This window comes from Rhinopithecus bieti, unplaced genomic scaffold, assembly GCF_001698545.2.
Source record: "Rhinopithecus bieti isolate Rb0 unplaced genomic scaffold, ASM169854v2 scaffold_63361, whole genome shotgun sequence".
Classification (NCBI taxonomy): domain Eukaryota; kingdom Metazoa; phylum Chordata; class Mammalia; order Primates; family Cercopithecidae; genus Rhinopithecus; species Rhinopithecus bieti.
The window spans coordinates 164,641-182,483 of record NW_016824163.1 but is presented as its reverse complement, the minus strand read 5'-3'; the positions used below and the strand labels follow the sequence as shown (position 1 = coordinate 182,483).

The window sequence follows — 17,843 nt, the reverse complement described above, 5'->3', positions numbered from 1 at the left end:
TGTGACTCACCGTACAGGTGGATAACTGAATAAATGGTGTGGACAATGTCAGCAGGTATCTTGTGTGACTCACTGTAAAGGCGGATAACTGAATAACTGTGTTGAAGGTGTCGGTATCGTGTGTGACTCACTGTAAACGCAGATAACTGAGTAATTGTATTGAACATGTCAGTATCGTGTGTGACTTACTATAAAGGCGGATAACCGAATAACTCTGGGGAAGATGTCGGTATCCTGTGTGATTCACTGTAAAGGTAGATAACCGAATAATTGTGTGGATGATGTCGGGATTGTGTGTGACTTACTGTAAAGGCGGATAACTGAATGATTGTGTTGAAGATGTTGGTATTGTGTGTGTCTCACTGTAAACACAGATAACGGAATAATGTTATCATGTGGAAGTTATAAGTATCAGCCATGTCTTATTTTAAATGAGGGTCATAGTATAACAACACTAGTAATTATCAGCTAGAGAGATTTTGCTTCTGTGAAAGTAAAAATATCTATGGTTAAAAGAAAATTGAAAAGAGAAGACATTTAGATTAGAGAGTAAAATGGTAATTATAGCTCAGCTGATATTATGTATGGAGAAATTATTCCAGCATAACTTGTCAATATCCTTTTAAAATATAAATAAAGCAGAACAACAAAAGGTGGAACAGAACCGAATGCATCAGAACTGAACATGCAGGTTCATCGAAAGACGGTGTCAGCCACTAAGAAGCCACTCACGGAACAGGAGAAAACCCAGGCAAATAGAACCAAACATACAGGTGCATCGAAAGAAGGTGTCAGTAACTGAGAGGCCACTCACTGAGCAGGAGAAAACCCAGGCAAATAGAACTGAACACACAGGTGCATCGAAGGATGGTGTCAGCAACCAACACGCCACTCATGGAACAGGAGAAAACCCAGGCAAACAGAACCAAACATGCAGGTGCATCGAAAGACGGTGCCAGCAGGCTGGGTACAGTGGCTCACGCCTGTAATCCCAGCACTTTGGGAGGCCGAGGCAGGTGGATCATGAGGTCAGGAGATCGAGACCATCCTGGCTAAGACAGCGAAATCCCGTCTCCACTAATTAATACAAAAAATTAGCTGAGCGTGGTGGCAGGTGCCTGTAGTCCCAGTTACTCGGGAGGCTGAGGCAGGAGAATGGCATGAACCTGGGAGGCAGAGCTTGCAGTGAGCTGAGATGGTGCCACTGCACTCCAGCCTGGGTGACAGAGCGAGACTTTGTCTCAAAAAAAAAAAAAAAAAAAACGGAAAGAAAAGAAAGACGGTGTCAGCAACCAAGACGCCACTCATGGAACAGGAGAAAACCCGGCAAATAACACAGATGACAGAGGGTTAATATCCACCATACAGAATGAGCTCCCACAGTTAAACAACAGCAGTAAAAATGATCTGATTTTAACAGTTGACGAGGGACCTGAACAGACATTTCTCCAAAGAAGATACACGGAGGCTCCACCAGCAAGTGGGACGCTTGGCATCACTCATTGTCCAGAGATACAGCTCAGAGCCACAGTGAGACAACACCTCACCCCCAACAGTGCTGCTGCTACTAACCAACACATGCCATACCCAGTGTCGGTACAGCAGAGCGGTGGTGAGAACTCTCCTGCGTGGCTGGGGAATGTGAAATGATGCAGCCACTATGGAAAACAGTAGGGCGTTTCCTCAAAAGATGAAAACATGGTTCTACCACATAATCCAGTAATGCTGCTTCTGGATATGTATGCAAAAGAATTGAAAGCAGCTTGCAAAGAGATGCTTGTACACCCATGTTCACAGCAGTATTATTCATAATAGTGAAAACAGGGGAACAACCAAGAGTCCCTCAATGGGTGAACGGACAAACAAGATGTGGTCTATCCACACAACACGGTGATTTCCCCTTCAAAAGAAGGACGTTCTGACGCATGTACGATGTGGTGAAACCTGAGGGTGTGGTGCTAAGTGGAAGAAGCTAATCCTAAAAGACAAATACTGTCTGATTCCACTTCTATGAGGTCCCTAGAGTCGTCAAAGTCACAGAGGCAGTGAGTGGGATGGAGGTGCCGGGGGCAGAGGGGTTGGATAGGGAGTGAGCGTTTAATGGGGACAGTCTTGGTTTGGGAAGATGAGAAAGTCCTGGAGATGGATGGTGTCCATGTTTGTACAACAATGTGACACTTAGGTCACTGAATTACACACTTGAAAATGAATAAAATGGTAATTTTTTTTGGTATATATATTGTGCCACAATTGTAAAAAGCCAAACAATACGTGGCATCTGCTTATAATTACAGGGGCCTCGCAGGAATACTGGACAGACGAGGGCCACGATGACAGTGCAGTCACACCCTTTGCAGTTGGTGGTGCATCCCTCTCAGTGTGGCCTGGGCTTGGTCCTGACGCTGTTTCCTGAGGAGTCAGCAGGAAGAGGGATGCCGAGAGCACAGCTGGAACAGGAAGGTGAGAATTCCCACAGTGTCTCCAGCTCCCCTTTGTCCTTTTTAAATTGTGCCAACCCAATCTTAATATAATTAGTGCTGACGTGCATCCCGCAGGGGTGACCTGTCTTTGAAGTTACTACTCGATTTGTAATTAGAGTCACAGCTGGTCTGGCATCTGTTCCCAGGACGGGGGTGGCTGACCCCTCATTCATGTCCCCTCCCTCTGCTTTGGCCAGGGTGGTCCCAGTCCTGGCTTATCCCAGCGCCAACCCAGCCCACGTCCTCTATCCATGGAGGACACAGAGCCGGGGTCCGGGAGGTCCATGCAGGGGATGTGGTTGACCCATTAGAGCCGCTCCTGGGCTCTCTGGCTCATCTGTGCTGGTCACGGGAGCTTCGCCGAGAACCTCTGTTTTCCCTTCTTGTCAGGGTGCCCCCGAAGAGGAAACGCAGAGCTACCTGAATGTGCACGGAGCTCGCGGCCTCCTCCAGTCCCTGCTGCCTTCAGCTGGTGTTTTAAGTGAAGGCTGATGCCCTGCCCTGGCCACAGCCCCTCACATGGGCTCCCCTTAACATCCACTCACAAACATCCACCACCCGCACCCTCGGTTCTGTGGTGGCCGCTGTTTGTAAACAATCGTCACCAGTGTCTCCTTTATTGGGGCCTCACTCCAGCCACAAAACTGAACATTTTAAACCACTCTCGGGGCTCAGCAAGGTTAAACTAATGTGTCTGGGATACTTCAGTAATTATGTAATGAAAGATATGCAGAAAATCGCATGTCTTGTTAAAAGTCACAAGCAAGGGAAACAAAAACATTTTGCCCCAAAGAAGCACAGGTGTGTGACAGTTTAGGGACCAGAGACACAAGGTCATTGAATCTCAAGGCAGTCTCTGCCCAAAAATCTACTGAATGTGGCCGTGGGACGGAGGACAGAGTCCACAGAATGGTTGTCCACAGGGAGATGGGTCCATCCGTGTCTTTCAGAAGTTCAGGCCAAAGAATTTGGGGTCAGGCTGTGCTCACTGGGTTCATGTGAAGCGATGTGGCCCCAACACCACCCTCCACATGACGGCACAAAACACTGGCTGGTTACACACGATCCCACCCATGGTTTTAGCAGAAACCTCAGGCTTTCTTCCAACCTCCACATGACTGTGCGAAACACAGGCTGGTTACACATGATCCTGCCCATGGTTTTAGCAGAAACCCCAGGCTTTCTTCCAACCTCCACATGACGGGCACAAACAAACACAGGCTGGTTACACGTGATCCTGCCCATAGGGTTTTAGTAGAACCCCAGGTTTTCTTCCCAGTTTCCCACTATGCCATAGAACTGTTTTACTATTACATACTTACTAAACTGTGCATGTTTTGTGCATCTGAAAATGCAGGAAACCTTGGCCAGGAAATCATGGAGCTGCTTTTTCTCTACCAGAGCCAAGCCCTCCAGTGTTCCCTGGGGACATCCCTGCAAGCCAGGCCCCAGGAGCCAGTGCTGCCAGGAAGGGACCCACCGAGATGCTGTCCTCCCGTCAGGAACCTACTGAGATGCTCTTGTCCCACCAGGGACCTACCAAGACGCTGTCCTCCTGCCAGGGACCTACTGAGACACTGTCCTCCCACCAGGGACCCACGGAGATGCTGTCCTCCCACCAGGACCTATGGAGATGCTGTCCTCCCACCAGGGACCTACTGAGATGCTGTCCTCCCACCAGGGACCTACTGAGATGCTGTCCTCCCGCCGGTACTGCTTCCAGTTCCTGCCGCTGTCGCTGAACATCAGGATGTAGCTGGTCACCCAGTCGGAGCTCCCGTACCCGCCCTGCGTCGCCACCGCCGTGACCTCCACCCTCTCTCCAAGGTCGATCTGCAGCCATTGGTTCTTATTTGATACGAGTCGGGTCCAGCCCCCAGCTCCTGTTTGTGGAGAAGGACACAGGAAGAAAACGGGAAAGAGGAGAAACTATTAAAATCCATCTTAACTGGGTGAACCCTCGGTACAAACACACCCCTATACTGCTTTTAAGAAAATTCCTTTTCTGAAACCTAGAAAAAAGACCTCATGGTTATACATCTCATATTAAAGGACACAACCTGAATTATTTGTGTTCTAGGTTGGGTGGCCTCCTCCTACCGAAGTCCAGATGCCCACTGAGGGGTCTGGGTGCTCAGTGTGACGTCCTCCTGGGCCTGGCCGGCTCGCTGGCTGCTGCTTGGCCTTTAGACATCACAACTGGATACAGGGTGCCATGAACGGAGGATGGCGCAGGACGTCTGCCTCAGACACCCCTGCCCGAGCTGCAACCAGCACTGGAGATGCAGAGACCTTAAGACCCGGCCCAGCCTCCAGCAGCTCACAGGCTCAGGAAGCCCCACATCCAGCAGCTTGCAGGCTAGGGAAGCAGGCATTTAAGGCAGGAGGAGGAGCTCAGGGGTGCAGGCTGCCTGTGAGGCCCTGTGGGACCCGATGAGGAAAGGAGCTTGAGAAATGCCCCTGGGAGGAGCAAGCACCCCACGTCCCCGGAGGACAGAGAGTCACTGAGAATGAAGGAGGTTGAGCCACAGACCTGCACAGATGCCCTTGAAAGGTGGAGCCGGGGCCAGCTTCACTGAGGCCCACAGGGCAGGGAACAAGCCCGGGAGGCAGAGCCCACCCGTTCACAGCCAGATCCCAGGGCAGACGCCTGACTTACAGTCCAGTCTCCCAAACACAGAGTTCCTGGGGGAGAAGAAGGGGGATGGTGGAGAAGAAAAACAGGATGACTTTGGGACTGCAAGACAGAAGCGGACCCCACAGCTGAGGTGCAGACCCTCCCGCTGAGAACAGCAGCACAGAAGCCCCCAGAGCTGCGGGACTGGAGTTGCTGGGCGCCATCAGGCCAGAGCCTTCTATGTCACCCACCGTCACCAAAGAGAGGGAGAAAGAAAATTTACACAGAGCTGTTGCGGGAAACCAGGGGGCAAATGTTCACCAAAGCCGAATGAAGAAAACTCCCCAAAAACAGCCACGAGGCAGAGAAACATGTAAAAGTCAACACCCCTGAGAAATTAGACATCCTCAAGCCAGACTTGGAAGATCTGAAAAGCCACCTTGAATCAGAAATGTAGAAATGTAAGATATGGGCAAAAAACAGAGTAATAAAAATAATTGATTTAACTCAGGAAATAAATGGAAGAAAAAGACAAAGTTATCTTAGAAATAAAGAACACGTACCACACACAATAATAATGCTTCCATATGAGCTATAAGAACTCTTTGCGTAATGAAGGAGCACCTCATAGGACAGCTTGACTCCAACCCGAGCCCCACCAGCAGCCAGCAGTGACGTGGAGCAGAAACACTCGTTTCTGCTGGGGGGAATGCAAATGGCCCAGCTGCTGTGGAAGATGGTGTGGGGGCTTCCTACAAAACTGTGGTACATCAGACACTGCAGAGAATCCAGCACTGGAAAAAGCTGGACCATGAGCCACACACACCACAGAGGACTTCAGTGCACATTCGTAGTGAAAGCAGCCCCTGTGAAAAGACCCCAACCTATGGTTCCAACTGCAGGACCTTTGGGAAAAGGCAAAACTCTGAAGACAGTGAAAGAAATCCATGGTTCGAGGTTGTGAGAAGGGAGGGGTGAACCACTGGAGCACAGAGAATCTTAGGTGGCACTGTGGTAGGGGGCACACCTCTGCATGGCACTGTGTTAGGAGGCATACCTCTGCATGGCACACGTCATTATACATTTTCAAAACCTCTGGAATGTGCACCAAGTGTTAACCCTGATGTAAACCATGGACATTAGTTAATGATAATGTATCAGTATTGTTTCATCAGCTATGGCAAATGCACCACACTAATGCATGGTGTCAGTAACAGGACCATGTGTGCCTCAGAGGGGGTTGTATGTCTATATGGGAGCTCTCTGCACCACACCAATGCAAGGTATTAATAACAGGACCATGTGTGTCTCAGAGGGGATCGTACGTCTATGTGGGAGCTCTCTGTATTTTCTGCTCAGTTTTACTGTAAACCTAAAAGTGCTCTTAAAATAATAAATTTAAAGGTGCCTGAGGAAAACAGATTCAAATCTCAAATGGAAATGTGATAGGGGACATCAAAGAAAGGCAGAAAAACTACCAAGAGATGTAAAAGACAAAACAGAGTGTCAGGGAAAGTGGTGGTGACAGGAGGCAGGAAGAGGAGGACTCGGGCCCACATCACCAGATGCCTGAGAAGAATGAAGCATGTGTGGAGGCAGGAAGAGGAGGACTCAGGCCCACATCATCGGATGCCTGAGAGGAACGAAACATGTACAGTAACTAATGTTTAAAAGTAAAATCTATGAAAAGCTTTTCAGAAATAGAGGCCCCATCAGACAGTACCACAAACCTCTAAAATCACGGAAGTGTGGTTCATAAACAGAAATTCCAGAAATAGACCCAAATACGGTGAAAATTTAGTGGACGACAGAGGGGAGTCTCTAAGCTCTGGGATGAAGATGGTCATTTTCTTAACGGATCCTGGGACTACTGGGCAGTTGTCTGGAAAAGCACAGAATTAAGCTTCTCACATTGTACATAAGAATTAACTCCCAATGGACCAGGGATCTCCATGTTTAAACATGAAACCACATAACTACTCGAAGAAAACAATGAGAAAATACCTTAACGTTGGTTCAGAGAAAGTTTGACTATGACTCAAAATCCAGAGGTAACAAAGGAAAAAGACTGATAAATTTGACAAATAAACCACTTTAAATGCATGACCAAAACAACAAGTCAAGGGCAACTAACAGAGAAAATACTTGTCACGTACATTGCACATTCTGTCGTGCGGAAGGGTGGGTTGAATGAACAGGTGAATTCACATGACAGGGCGCTGTGTGGCTTGAGGAAGGAGGAGGGTTCCTGTGAGGAGAAGCAGATGGGTTTTCAGGGTGGACTATCCGGTGAGAGTGGAGAAGCCCTAAGAACATCTGTCTCCAGTGCTCCCACACGAGAGAAGGAAGGGGAACAGGATCACATGCAACTGCCGCCTGATCACTCATTGAACCAGAAGCCTTAGAAACCAGTTCCTGCAAGGTGAGGGTACCAGGGAGTGGGAAGGGGTGTCAGGAAGGGGAGAGGCTGACATTTTTGCTGAGTCTCTTTTCTGATAGCTCTGATTTGAAGAACAAGCATGATGTTCCCCATCCCTCCATCTGCTCCAGAAATGAGTGACTGTGACCCACCAGGACCTTAGCTGGGGGGTAAGGTGGGATGGACGATGGTCACAGACAAATGAGTCTCACGCACTGCAGAAGGACAGATCCCAGAGGGCAGGGAGATGCAACCGACCCAGGCACCCCGGAAACAGCCTTGACTGGGTGCGGACACTGCAATCTAGTGAGTAAAGGTACTTATCATAGCATGTGGGTTTGCAATTCTGAAACTAGAATCAAACAATATGTAAATATAAACAAGGAGAGACATCTTTTCACTCCTAAAGACAATGAACAACTCAGGCTAAAATAAATCCTGTGTTGTTGGACTGGAATCAATGAGACCTGGGGTCCTTGGAGAACTGACAGGCACCAGGGCTGAGGCAGGGAAAATTCAGGACAGAGGATCTTATGTTCCGGGAACCAGGGACGTGCCCCCAGAGAGGGTGTGTGTTTGTCAAAAGAACACAACGAAGAGCCTGTCCAGCCTGAAGGTGCTTCCAAGGGCCAGCGTGGGACAACTGAAGCAACAATATTTTTAAAAATGTATTTTGTGCCATAGCATATAAATACTCATAAGTCCATACTGATATAAGTAAATAATCAAATAAATGCATGTGCAGAGAGGAAGGGCCAGCTCCTTCTCAAAGGAGATTCAACAGAGAGCCATGGTTCAACTCCAGTAATGAAGGGGCAGGGAGGTCCCCGGATGGATGTGGAAGCTGCTGGGTGGAAGATGGAGAGAAGCAGCATTTGCATCGCTGAGAAGTCCACAGGTGAGTTAACAGCGTCAACGTTAAACTCCACAGTAGCCAGGGGACAGGGAGGTCCCCCGATGAATGTGGAAGCTGGTCGGTGGAAGATGGAGAGAAGCAGCATGGGCATCTCTGAGAAGCCAGCCAGTGAGTCAACAAAGAGTCACGGTTAAACTCCACAATAGCGAGGGTACAGGGAGGTCCCCGATGGATGTGGAAGCTGCTGGGTGGAAGATGGAGAGAAGCAGCATTCGCGTTTCCGAGAAGAGCAGCTCCCCAAGATGCTCATCACCATCGAAGGACCCCAGCCCATGTCCGCACTGACAGACGACCCCACCTCAGGACGCTGCGACTGGACACTTGGGAGGCACAGCTGGGCTCCTGGGGGGCTCCCGCCAAAATTCCACAGCCTCACCCCAGTCAGGAGAAAACACGGTGCAAATGAAACCCAGGCCGATTCTGCAAAACAGCTGAACCGCTGCACAGCAAGAAGCGTGTAAGTCACAAAAGACAAGGGGAGACGGCGAATTCTGGAGGATGGGAGGAGACGAGAGGGAATATTGAACGAATCATGTGGGATCCGGACGGACTCAGGGAGGCCCTTGCGGGAAAAACCGGAAGTGGCTTCGTAGGGGCCGCCCTTGCTCTGCGCAGTCGCACCAGCGCCGGCGCCCAACCCGGCAGCGCCAGACGCCAGCCAGTCAGCGAGGGGCGCGCGAGTGCGCTCTGCAGCCATCCTGTGAGTCTCTCGTCAGCGTAAAATAAAACGTTTGGAGAGCGTGGGATGAAAAGGGAGAAAGCTGTAAGGACTCTGCACTGTGCATTTTAGGAAGGGGGACCCATCGCCACCATCGAAGGCAGCAGAGTGAAGAAAAGCAAAACTGACGCTGGGCCAGGAGAGGAGGCCGTGATGCCCATGGCGACGCCCCGCTGCCCACGGTGACGCCCTGCTACCCACGGCGACGCCCTGCTGCCCACAGTGCCACAGCCAAGGCATTTGTGTCTGTGAGACACAGCATCACCCTCCCCAGTGTCCTGTATAATAAGATTTTATAACTGACCTTTGAGACTTACTGCACAGCAGGACTTTTTAAGCCGGGTAGTGCCTGAGTAAAGTCTGTGGCTCACCAGCTCGGCCCGAGCAGCTTTTGCAAGTTGCTTCTGTTCTGTCCTCACTGCCCAGCTGCCCTGAAGTTCAGAGACGCCCCTGCTTACAGATGAGCTCTCACCACGTGAGGGTCACCTTCCAGAGCGTGTGAAGTCCCACGTAGTGATAAAAACATCATCCTCCCATCATGACTTGAATAGTAAATCGTACAACGATGAGGGTCAGATGAGACCTCATCTGCTGAGATGAGACCTCTGCTGAGTCTCTTTTTCGATAGCTCTGACGTGAAGAACAGTAGCAATGTTCCCCATCCCTCCATCTGCTCCAGAATGAGCGAAAGGAATGGCTGCTCCAAGGGTTCCTAGTAAGGAGTGAGCTCACAGAGGGCCTGCTGAGTTTTGCATTAAAAATATCCCTATAACCAGGCATGGTGGCATGGCCCTGTGGTCCCAGCCACCCAGGAGGCTGAGGCGGGAGGCTCGCTTGAGCCCAGAAGTTCAAGTCCAGCCTAGGCAGCATAACAAGATGCTGTCTCTAAAACAAGAAAAAATAAATAAAAATAAAAATCCCTAAAAGGCCACAGGTGCAGCAGCTCTTTCCTTTGTTGCCTGCCATTTTCAGTCTGTGAGGGGCTGAAGTTGCTAACGCCATGTCATGTGCTCTTCAATGACTAAAGGAGTGGACACCTCCATTGTGTGCAGAGGGATCTTCTAGAAATTTCTGTGTACACCATCTTAACTCCTCGGCGTTTCTAGAATGACTCCTCAAAAAGTTAAACACAGAATCACCATATGGGCCAGCAACTTCACTCCTCAGTATATGCTCAAGGGAGCTGAACACAGGTTCCTGAACAAATGTCTCCACACGAATGTCACAGAAACATTACCCACAACAGCCAGGACATGGAAGCAACCTCAGTGTCCACCCCCGAAGGACAGAGAAGCAGGTGGGGGTCTGTTCCTACAACTCAGCGGCATCCGGCGCACTGAGGAATGAAGTGCTAATCCGGGTCCCCCACGGATGAACCTGGAACACAGGACACAAAGGGAAAGGCGCTGGGCACAGAAGCTCTTATGCTGGGTGACTCTTCTTATATAAAGTATCCAGAACAGCTAAATCCAGAGACAGAAAGAGTGGTGGGTGCAGGGGTGGGAGTGGGTGGGAAGAGCCTGCTGCAGGGTGCAAGATTTCCTTCTAGGGTGAGAAACAAATTGTGGAACTGGACAGAGGTGGCAGTTTGCACAGCATGGAGGGTGCTAAATGCTACTCAGTCTTGTAACTTAAAATGGTCAATTTTATGTTGTGTGCATATAAAAGTATCTAGAGGACAACTTACCATCCCTCATTTACAGATGAGATGATAGATTCAGAGATGAAGCAAATTTGACCAATTCCCTGCAGCTAGTGGTTGTGTTGTTTTAAAATTTTGAGCATGTTATTTTAAAAGCTAGACTTTGTTCACTTAGCCAACTTCGTAATTATATAATGATACTCCTGCCACTCCTAGTGGTGCCTTCTATTCCAAATGTGTATGTAAATACTTCATCAATTACGCCTGCTATCTGGCCGTAAGTGGTGTGGCCAGATGTCTTTATAAAGTGAGTTCCTGTCTGGTTTCTGCTCTGTGTCTGCCTCAGTAGGGAAACGCTCACAACAGGAGGGGCTCTGACATTGCTGGGGGGTCACGGGTGACCTTCAGGATGCTGAGCACAAAGTTCCCTGGGAAGTGGGTGCTGGAAGGTGAAGCTGCAGACCCAACCTCCTTGGAAATGATGATAGAAAGATGATGGACAAATAGATGATTGATTGATTGATTGATAGACAGACAGACTGACTGAGGGACAGACTGATAGACACATAGATACATAGACAGCCAGATACTGGCCTACCTGGTCACTTTTCTGAGAGCCCAGTGATGTGTGTCATTTGAAACCAATGCCAGCACTAATGAGCTTGAGGATGAGGGAGGAGCTGAGTTGGGTCCCCCAAGGTGCACCCAGTGTCCCCCGGGACACCACAAGGCCTCTGGGTCTCCTCCCCACAGTGGCTGTCCTGCGGGCAGGTGCATGCTGCTGGTCCTATCCACACACACTGAGCCCACCCCCCAACCCAGCCCACAACAGAGGAAGAGCCACCCATGGGAGATCCAGGCTGCTACGGCTCCTCTCAGTGCTTATGTTTTAAATCCAACATGTGTTTTCTGATTTGGACAACATTGCAACAGAATTTCACTAATGATTTGCATTAGGAATGAAGCATGAATGACCTGCAGAGCCCCAGGGAGTTCAGGATGGGGCAGAGAACCTGGGCAAGGGTGTTTATGTGCCATGGAGTCTGGGGTAAGCAGCTCACACTGAGAAAATCACATTTGTTCATGCAGAAGACCGAAGACCAACACCCCTCCCCAAGTAACAGATGGACAGAAGGCAGGTCCCTGCACCCTCCCTCAGAGTCTGAGCCCCCTGCTCTTTCTCTTGGTGATTTGGAGGGACACCTGCCATTTCCCTCTGGCCCACTCAGGATGGTGGTGGCAGGACCCCTCCCCCCTCCCAGGATGAGCCAGTCGTGGCTTTCCTGTGGCAGCATTTCCCAGGGAAAGGGACCTGAGCCACTCTAAGGAGACTGACTCCATTGGGAAAGCACATTCTTTGCCAGGTATGTGTGTGGTGTTTTCTCCAAGTCCATGGCTTCACTTTTCCCTTTGCCAATGGTGGCTATCAAAGAGAAGAAGGTCTATTTCATTAAGTCTGCTCTGCTTTGAGTGTGAGTCCCAGAGTTCATGTGAGGGAAACTTAATTCCAAATGCAACAGCATTGGGAGGTGGGGCCTTTGCAGGGTGAATCTGAGCCCTCATGAATGGATTCCTGCCGCTGTCACAGGAGTGAGGTAGTTATCACAGGAGCAGGTTAGTTATCCTGAGAGTGGGTTAGTTATCCTGAGAGTGGGTTAGTTATCACAGGAGCAGGTTAGTTATCAGGGAAGTAGGTTCGTTATCATGGCAGTGGGTTAGTTATCCTGAGAGTGGATTATCACAGGAGTAAGTTAGTTATCCTGAGAGTAGGTTAGTTATCATGGGAGTGGGTTAGTTATCATGGGAGTGGGCTAGTTATCCTTCAAATGGGTTAGTTATCATGGGGGCAGGTTAGTTATCCTGAGAGTGGGTTAGTTATCATGGGAGTGAGGAGCCTGGTCCCTTCCTTCTTGCTCTCTTGCCTGTCCACCTTCCTTCATGGGATGTGGCAGCAAGAAGACCCTCGTCAGATGCTGTCCTTCAACCTTGGATTTCCCAGCCTCCAGAACCATAAGAAATACATCCCTGTTTTGGGCCGGGCACAGTGGCTCACGCCTATAATTCCAGCACTTTGTGAGGCTGAGGTGGACGGATCACAAGGTCAGGAGTTCGAGACCAGCCTGAGCAACATGGTGAAACCCCGTCTCTACTAAAAATACAAAAATTAGCCAGGTGTGGTGGTGCATGCCTGTAATCCCAGATACTCAGGAGGCTGAGGCAGGAGAATCACTTGAACCTGGGAGGCGGAGTTTGCAGTGAGCTGAGATCACGCCACTGCACTCCAGCCTGGGCAACAGAGTGAGACTCTGTCTCAAGAGAGAAAAAAAAAAAGGAAATAAATAAATCCCTGTTCTTTACACATTAGCCAGTCTCAGGTATTCTGTTATAGCAACACAAAATGGACTAAGATAAGGTCCAAGTTATTATTTCTCTTTTATGTCTTATACTTTTATGTCCCATTTAATAAATCATTGTCTAACCAAAGTTCATAAGGACATTCGTCTACATTTTCTTCTAGAAGTTAAATACCTTTAGGGGTTCTGTATTATTTAGGATTTTATCCAGAAGATATAAAGGACTATTACAACTCAAAAATAAAATTATCACTTAAATTAATGAGCAAGAGCTGTGACTGGACAATATATGAAAGAAGATGTAGGAATAGCCAATAATTTTATGAAACAAATCTTGACACCTTTAGTCATCTGAGAAGTACAAATTAAACTAAAAATGGAATACCACCACATACTAGAATGTGGGAATTTAAAAGACTGATGGCATGGGTATTGTGAGAACCTGGAGCAACCAGAATGCTCACACACAGCTGGTGAGAATACAAAAGGCACAGCCACTCAGGAAACTGTTCTGAAAGGTCAAACACCCACCTACTTACTATACGACCCAGTCATTTAGTGCTTGGCATTCACCCAGGAGAAATGAAAATATTTCCACAGAAAAACTGTAAGTGGATGTCTGCAGAAGCCTTATTTGTAGGAGCAAAACACTGGGAATAACCCAGCATCTGTGCACGGATGGATGAATTTACCATGGTTTATTTCAGGTTGAGATGCAATGGAGAGGCCTGAACTCCCGACACCCAGAGTGCCTCTAGGAAGTTCACATGGCCGGGTCTCACGCATGCCCCGGCCAAGCCTCTGATAATTGTTGAGGGACTTACTTCTCTGAAATTCACCAGCCAGCCCCACCTGGCTCTGGGCATATGATCACAGCATGGGGCTACCCGGGGGCATGACCTGTGAAGGGGGGTTCATAGCAGTGAGGCCCATTCATCAGCAGGGCACAGACGGCAGAGCTAACATCAAGGGACTACGGGGTCCAGGTGAGTGGCTGTGGAGAGGCCAGGATGCCCAGGCATGGCCCTGAGGGAGGGCAGGGTTAGGAGAGGGAGGCCTTGTTTGTTTTGTGCAGAGATGAGTTGAGATACTTGCTGTGAAGTAATGCACAGTAGCTTCTATCCTGAATTTAGGAAGAGAAGCCAGGCCTAGAAATGTGGAATCCCAAGGACTGGGACATGGAGACGTTGGTGGAATGACCCAGTGGATGACGCCAATGAGAAACACAGGGGAGGGCACAGACATCCCTCGAGGCCAGAGCTGACGCCGGGGCCAAGTGGGGGCAGGGCGGGCAACTCCACCTGGCTCAGGAACTGGCGCCTGGTGACATGCTGAAATTAGTCGCTTCATGCCCTTCTTGGACCAGGATTGAACCAGGAGACCCCTATGCCGGCCCCTGGTATGAGAGGACAGGGTGGCAGGTGCTGTCATTGCCCAGGTCAAACGAAGGGTCTGAGGCTGAGGGGGTGGAGACGTCTGTCCAGGCCCACACTGGTCACAGGTGCTGGAACCAGAGTGCAAACACCATTACTCTGAGACAGAGCATCTTCCTACTCTCTCTGGAAGGAAGGTGGCCCCTCCCAGGAATCCCGACCCATGGATTCCCAGTAACCACGGCAGTGCTTGGAAGGAAAGAACACCACCTCCCTGTCCAAGCAATGATGAAGGGACAGACACAAAAGGTGAGATGTGTGTTCCAGAGGCGATCGCCTGCCCACAAAGAGCAGAGGGTGTGCAGGACACGGGACGAAGCAGTGACGATGCCCAGGAGGAGCTCCCCACAAGTCCAAGGGCCCAGAAGTGCACCGCGAGGGCCGGCCACACAGGCGGGTCAGCTGCCGGCAGTTGAGTTACTAACATGCATATGGAAAGGGATTTTAGGAACAGCCAACTACAGGAAAGCGGTGTCCAGTGGAGGAGAAAGGTGGGCATGGTGGAGGCCCTGGGAGGGGAGGCCCTTTCGCCACCATCAGCTGCCCTCTCCACAGGTTTCCCTCTCCCACGAAGACGGCCCCAGCAGAGCTCACGGGTGATTAGGGAGGAGGCAGGAGGGCTGGGGTCTCCTTCCTGAAGTTCTGCATCTGGGCATTAAGGCTGGAGACAGGAGCTGGAGAGGAGAGGCTGGCAGGGCATTCAGACTCCACCCAAATCCATTCCCAATATAAAAAATTCTCAATAAAGAACAGCAGAGAAATTCTTCAGCCTTGTATCAGGCATCTATGAAAAACCTATGAGTATAACCATACTCAACCGTGGAAGACTGGCTGCACCCTCATGCTCAGGAACAAGGTGAGGATACCTGTGCTTACCAAGTCTATCATCTATCACGACAGATGTTCTAGCCACAGCATGTGGAAAGAAAAAGAAACAAACGAAATCCATATCAGAAAGGGAGAAGCAAATGGTCTTTATTCACAACAACATGATCAGATATGTGGACAGTGTCGTAGAATCTAAAAACTGGATTGAACAAATATGTAGTTTTAGCAAGCTTTCAGAATACACTGTCAGAATGCAAAAGTAAAATTGTATGTATTTTATTAGCAAGGAATGTTATAAAATTTAGAAATCCATTTACAAAAACATGACAAAATAAAATACACTTAAGATTTAAATCTGACAAAAACTGTGCAAAGTGTGCACAGCAAATACTAAAATGCACATCTATTAAAGAAGACCTAACTCAGTCAAGACATGTTATGTCTCCAGGGATTTGAAGAGCCCACATGGCCAAGATGTCAGCTCTCCCCACATCGACCTCTCCATTCAATGCAATCCCAGTCAAACTCTCAGAAGCCATTTTTTTTTGTAGAAATTGACAAACATTGTAAAGTTCATAGTGAAGCTCAAAGGACCAGGAATAGTAAAACTACCTGATAGAGAAGAAGACATACACCTGGCTGCACCACCTGACAACTATGTCCTACGAAGCTAAAGCACACTGAATAGCCTAGCACTGGGCAAAGACAGGGAAGTGGACCTGTGGGGCAGGAGGCCAGAGGTCAGCTAGTTGTATGTGGCCAACTGCCTTTCCAGTATCCAACATCCATTCTTAATTAAACACACACACAAACACACACACACTTTTTTTGCGAAGACAGTTGAGTGAAAAAATAAGTATTTTCTAAAAACTATGCTGAAAAAATTGGATATTAGAAAAAGGACTTTGTTCCATACCACACACTGTATAATTTCTTTCTTCAAGATGAATCATGAAGTTAAATATAGAAAACATATGGCAGAAGACACAGGAGAAAACTGTTGCAACTTTGAGTTATAAGAAATATTTTATCTATGCTACCATAGAGGATAATTTCTTGATAAAATGATACATTCATCAAAACAGGAACTTGCTTTGCAACAGACATGAAAAGGTGGGCAACACGCTGAGCGAAAATATCTTCATCTGCAACTCACATATCTGAATATACAGAGAACTCCCAGCACTCAATAATTCCAAAGCAAAAAACCCAACAACCCAGTGTGGTGAAAACACCATAAGTGTTGCACAGACTCTTTTCCAAAAAACATAAATACGGGCAGAATGAGCCATGAAATAGCTCCTGACAGCTTTATACAACAGGGGACTACAAAAGAGAATTAAAACCAGATGCCCCAGTAGGTCTACTGGAATGTCTAAGATGACTAATCAAACCAGGGGTGAGATGATATCAGCCACTTAAAACTCTCATACGCTGCTGGTGGAAATGTAAAAAAAAACCTCATAAAACTCTTCAGCAGTTTCTTAAAATATTTACCATTAACCCACTGAATTACCCAGCAAGGCCATTTCCAAGTATCTACCCAAGAGACACAAAAGCATAAGTGCGCAGGAGACCTGTGGAGCGGTGCTCAGAGCAGCTTCGTTCCTAACATCCCACACTGAAAACCACACCAACGCTCTTCAGCTGGAGAAGAGATACATAGATCCTGATGTATTCATACAAGAGAACAGTGCTCAGAAAATAGGAACAAGTAACCCCAAAAAGTGCAGAAATATCAAAATCATTGGGTTGAGTGACAGAACCCACATTTAAAAGAGGACCTAACAGAAGATTCCAGCATGTTCAACAGTAGGAGCAGCCGTGCTAAGGAGGAGGAGGCCAGGGCAGTGACTGTCCTGAGTTGGGGGCCATGCGTGGGGGCAGCATGCACAGGGTGGGGCCACTTTCTAGGTGGAGGAGTGTACTGAATTGCCTTATTGGTGAGGTAATCACAGGAGCACATGCATTTGTGATGTTAAAGGTGTTAATTTAAACAAAATTAGGAAAATAAGTAGGTGAACATTTCACTCTTGGGTACATAGACATTTACAGCTAGAGTCCTCTGTCCTCTTCCTTAAATAAAAGAGTGTTTTCAAACCATTCATAATCTTTAATTAGTAGGGGAGAGAGAGAGAGAGAGAGATTGAGGAGAGGAGGAGAGGAGAGGAGAAGAGAGAGATTCTTGCAACTGAGGTAGTAGGCCCGACTTGACTCTGGAAGGGGGGCTTGAACCCTGGACCAGATTGAGGACTAGCTAAAGCAGGGAAGAGACAAAAGTCTCCCTTAGACACACCCTCCAGAGCCATGTCACTTTACAATTGCCATGGCAACACCTGCCATGCCCCTTTACATGGCAACAACCCAAAGACCCGGAAGTTACTTCTTTTCTAGAAATTTCTGCACAAACTGCTCCTTGATTTGCAGGTAATTAAA

General features: G+C 48.4%; 1 protein-coding gene across 1 annotated transcript in view; it reads right to left on the bottom strand.

Annotated features, from left to right (window-relative positions):
- Positions 1–17,843, bottom strand: part of LOC108522050 (contactin-associated protein-like 4) — a 217,238-nt gene that overhangs the window by 138,915 nt on the left and 60,480 nt on the right. The window contains exon 3 of the mRNA XM_017862149.1: positions 4,170–4,363. Coding sequence (XP_017717638.1) covers positions 4,170–4,363 — 194 coding nt within the window. The remainder of the gene's footprint in view (positions 1–4,169; positions 4,364–17,843) is intronic.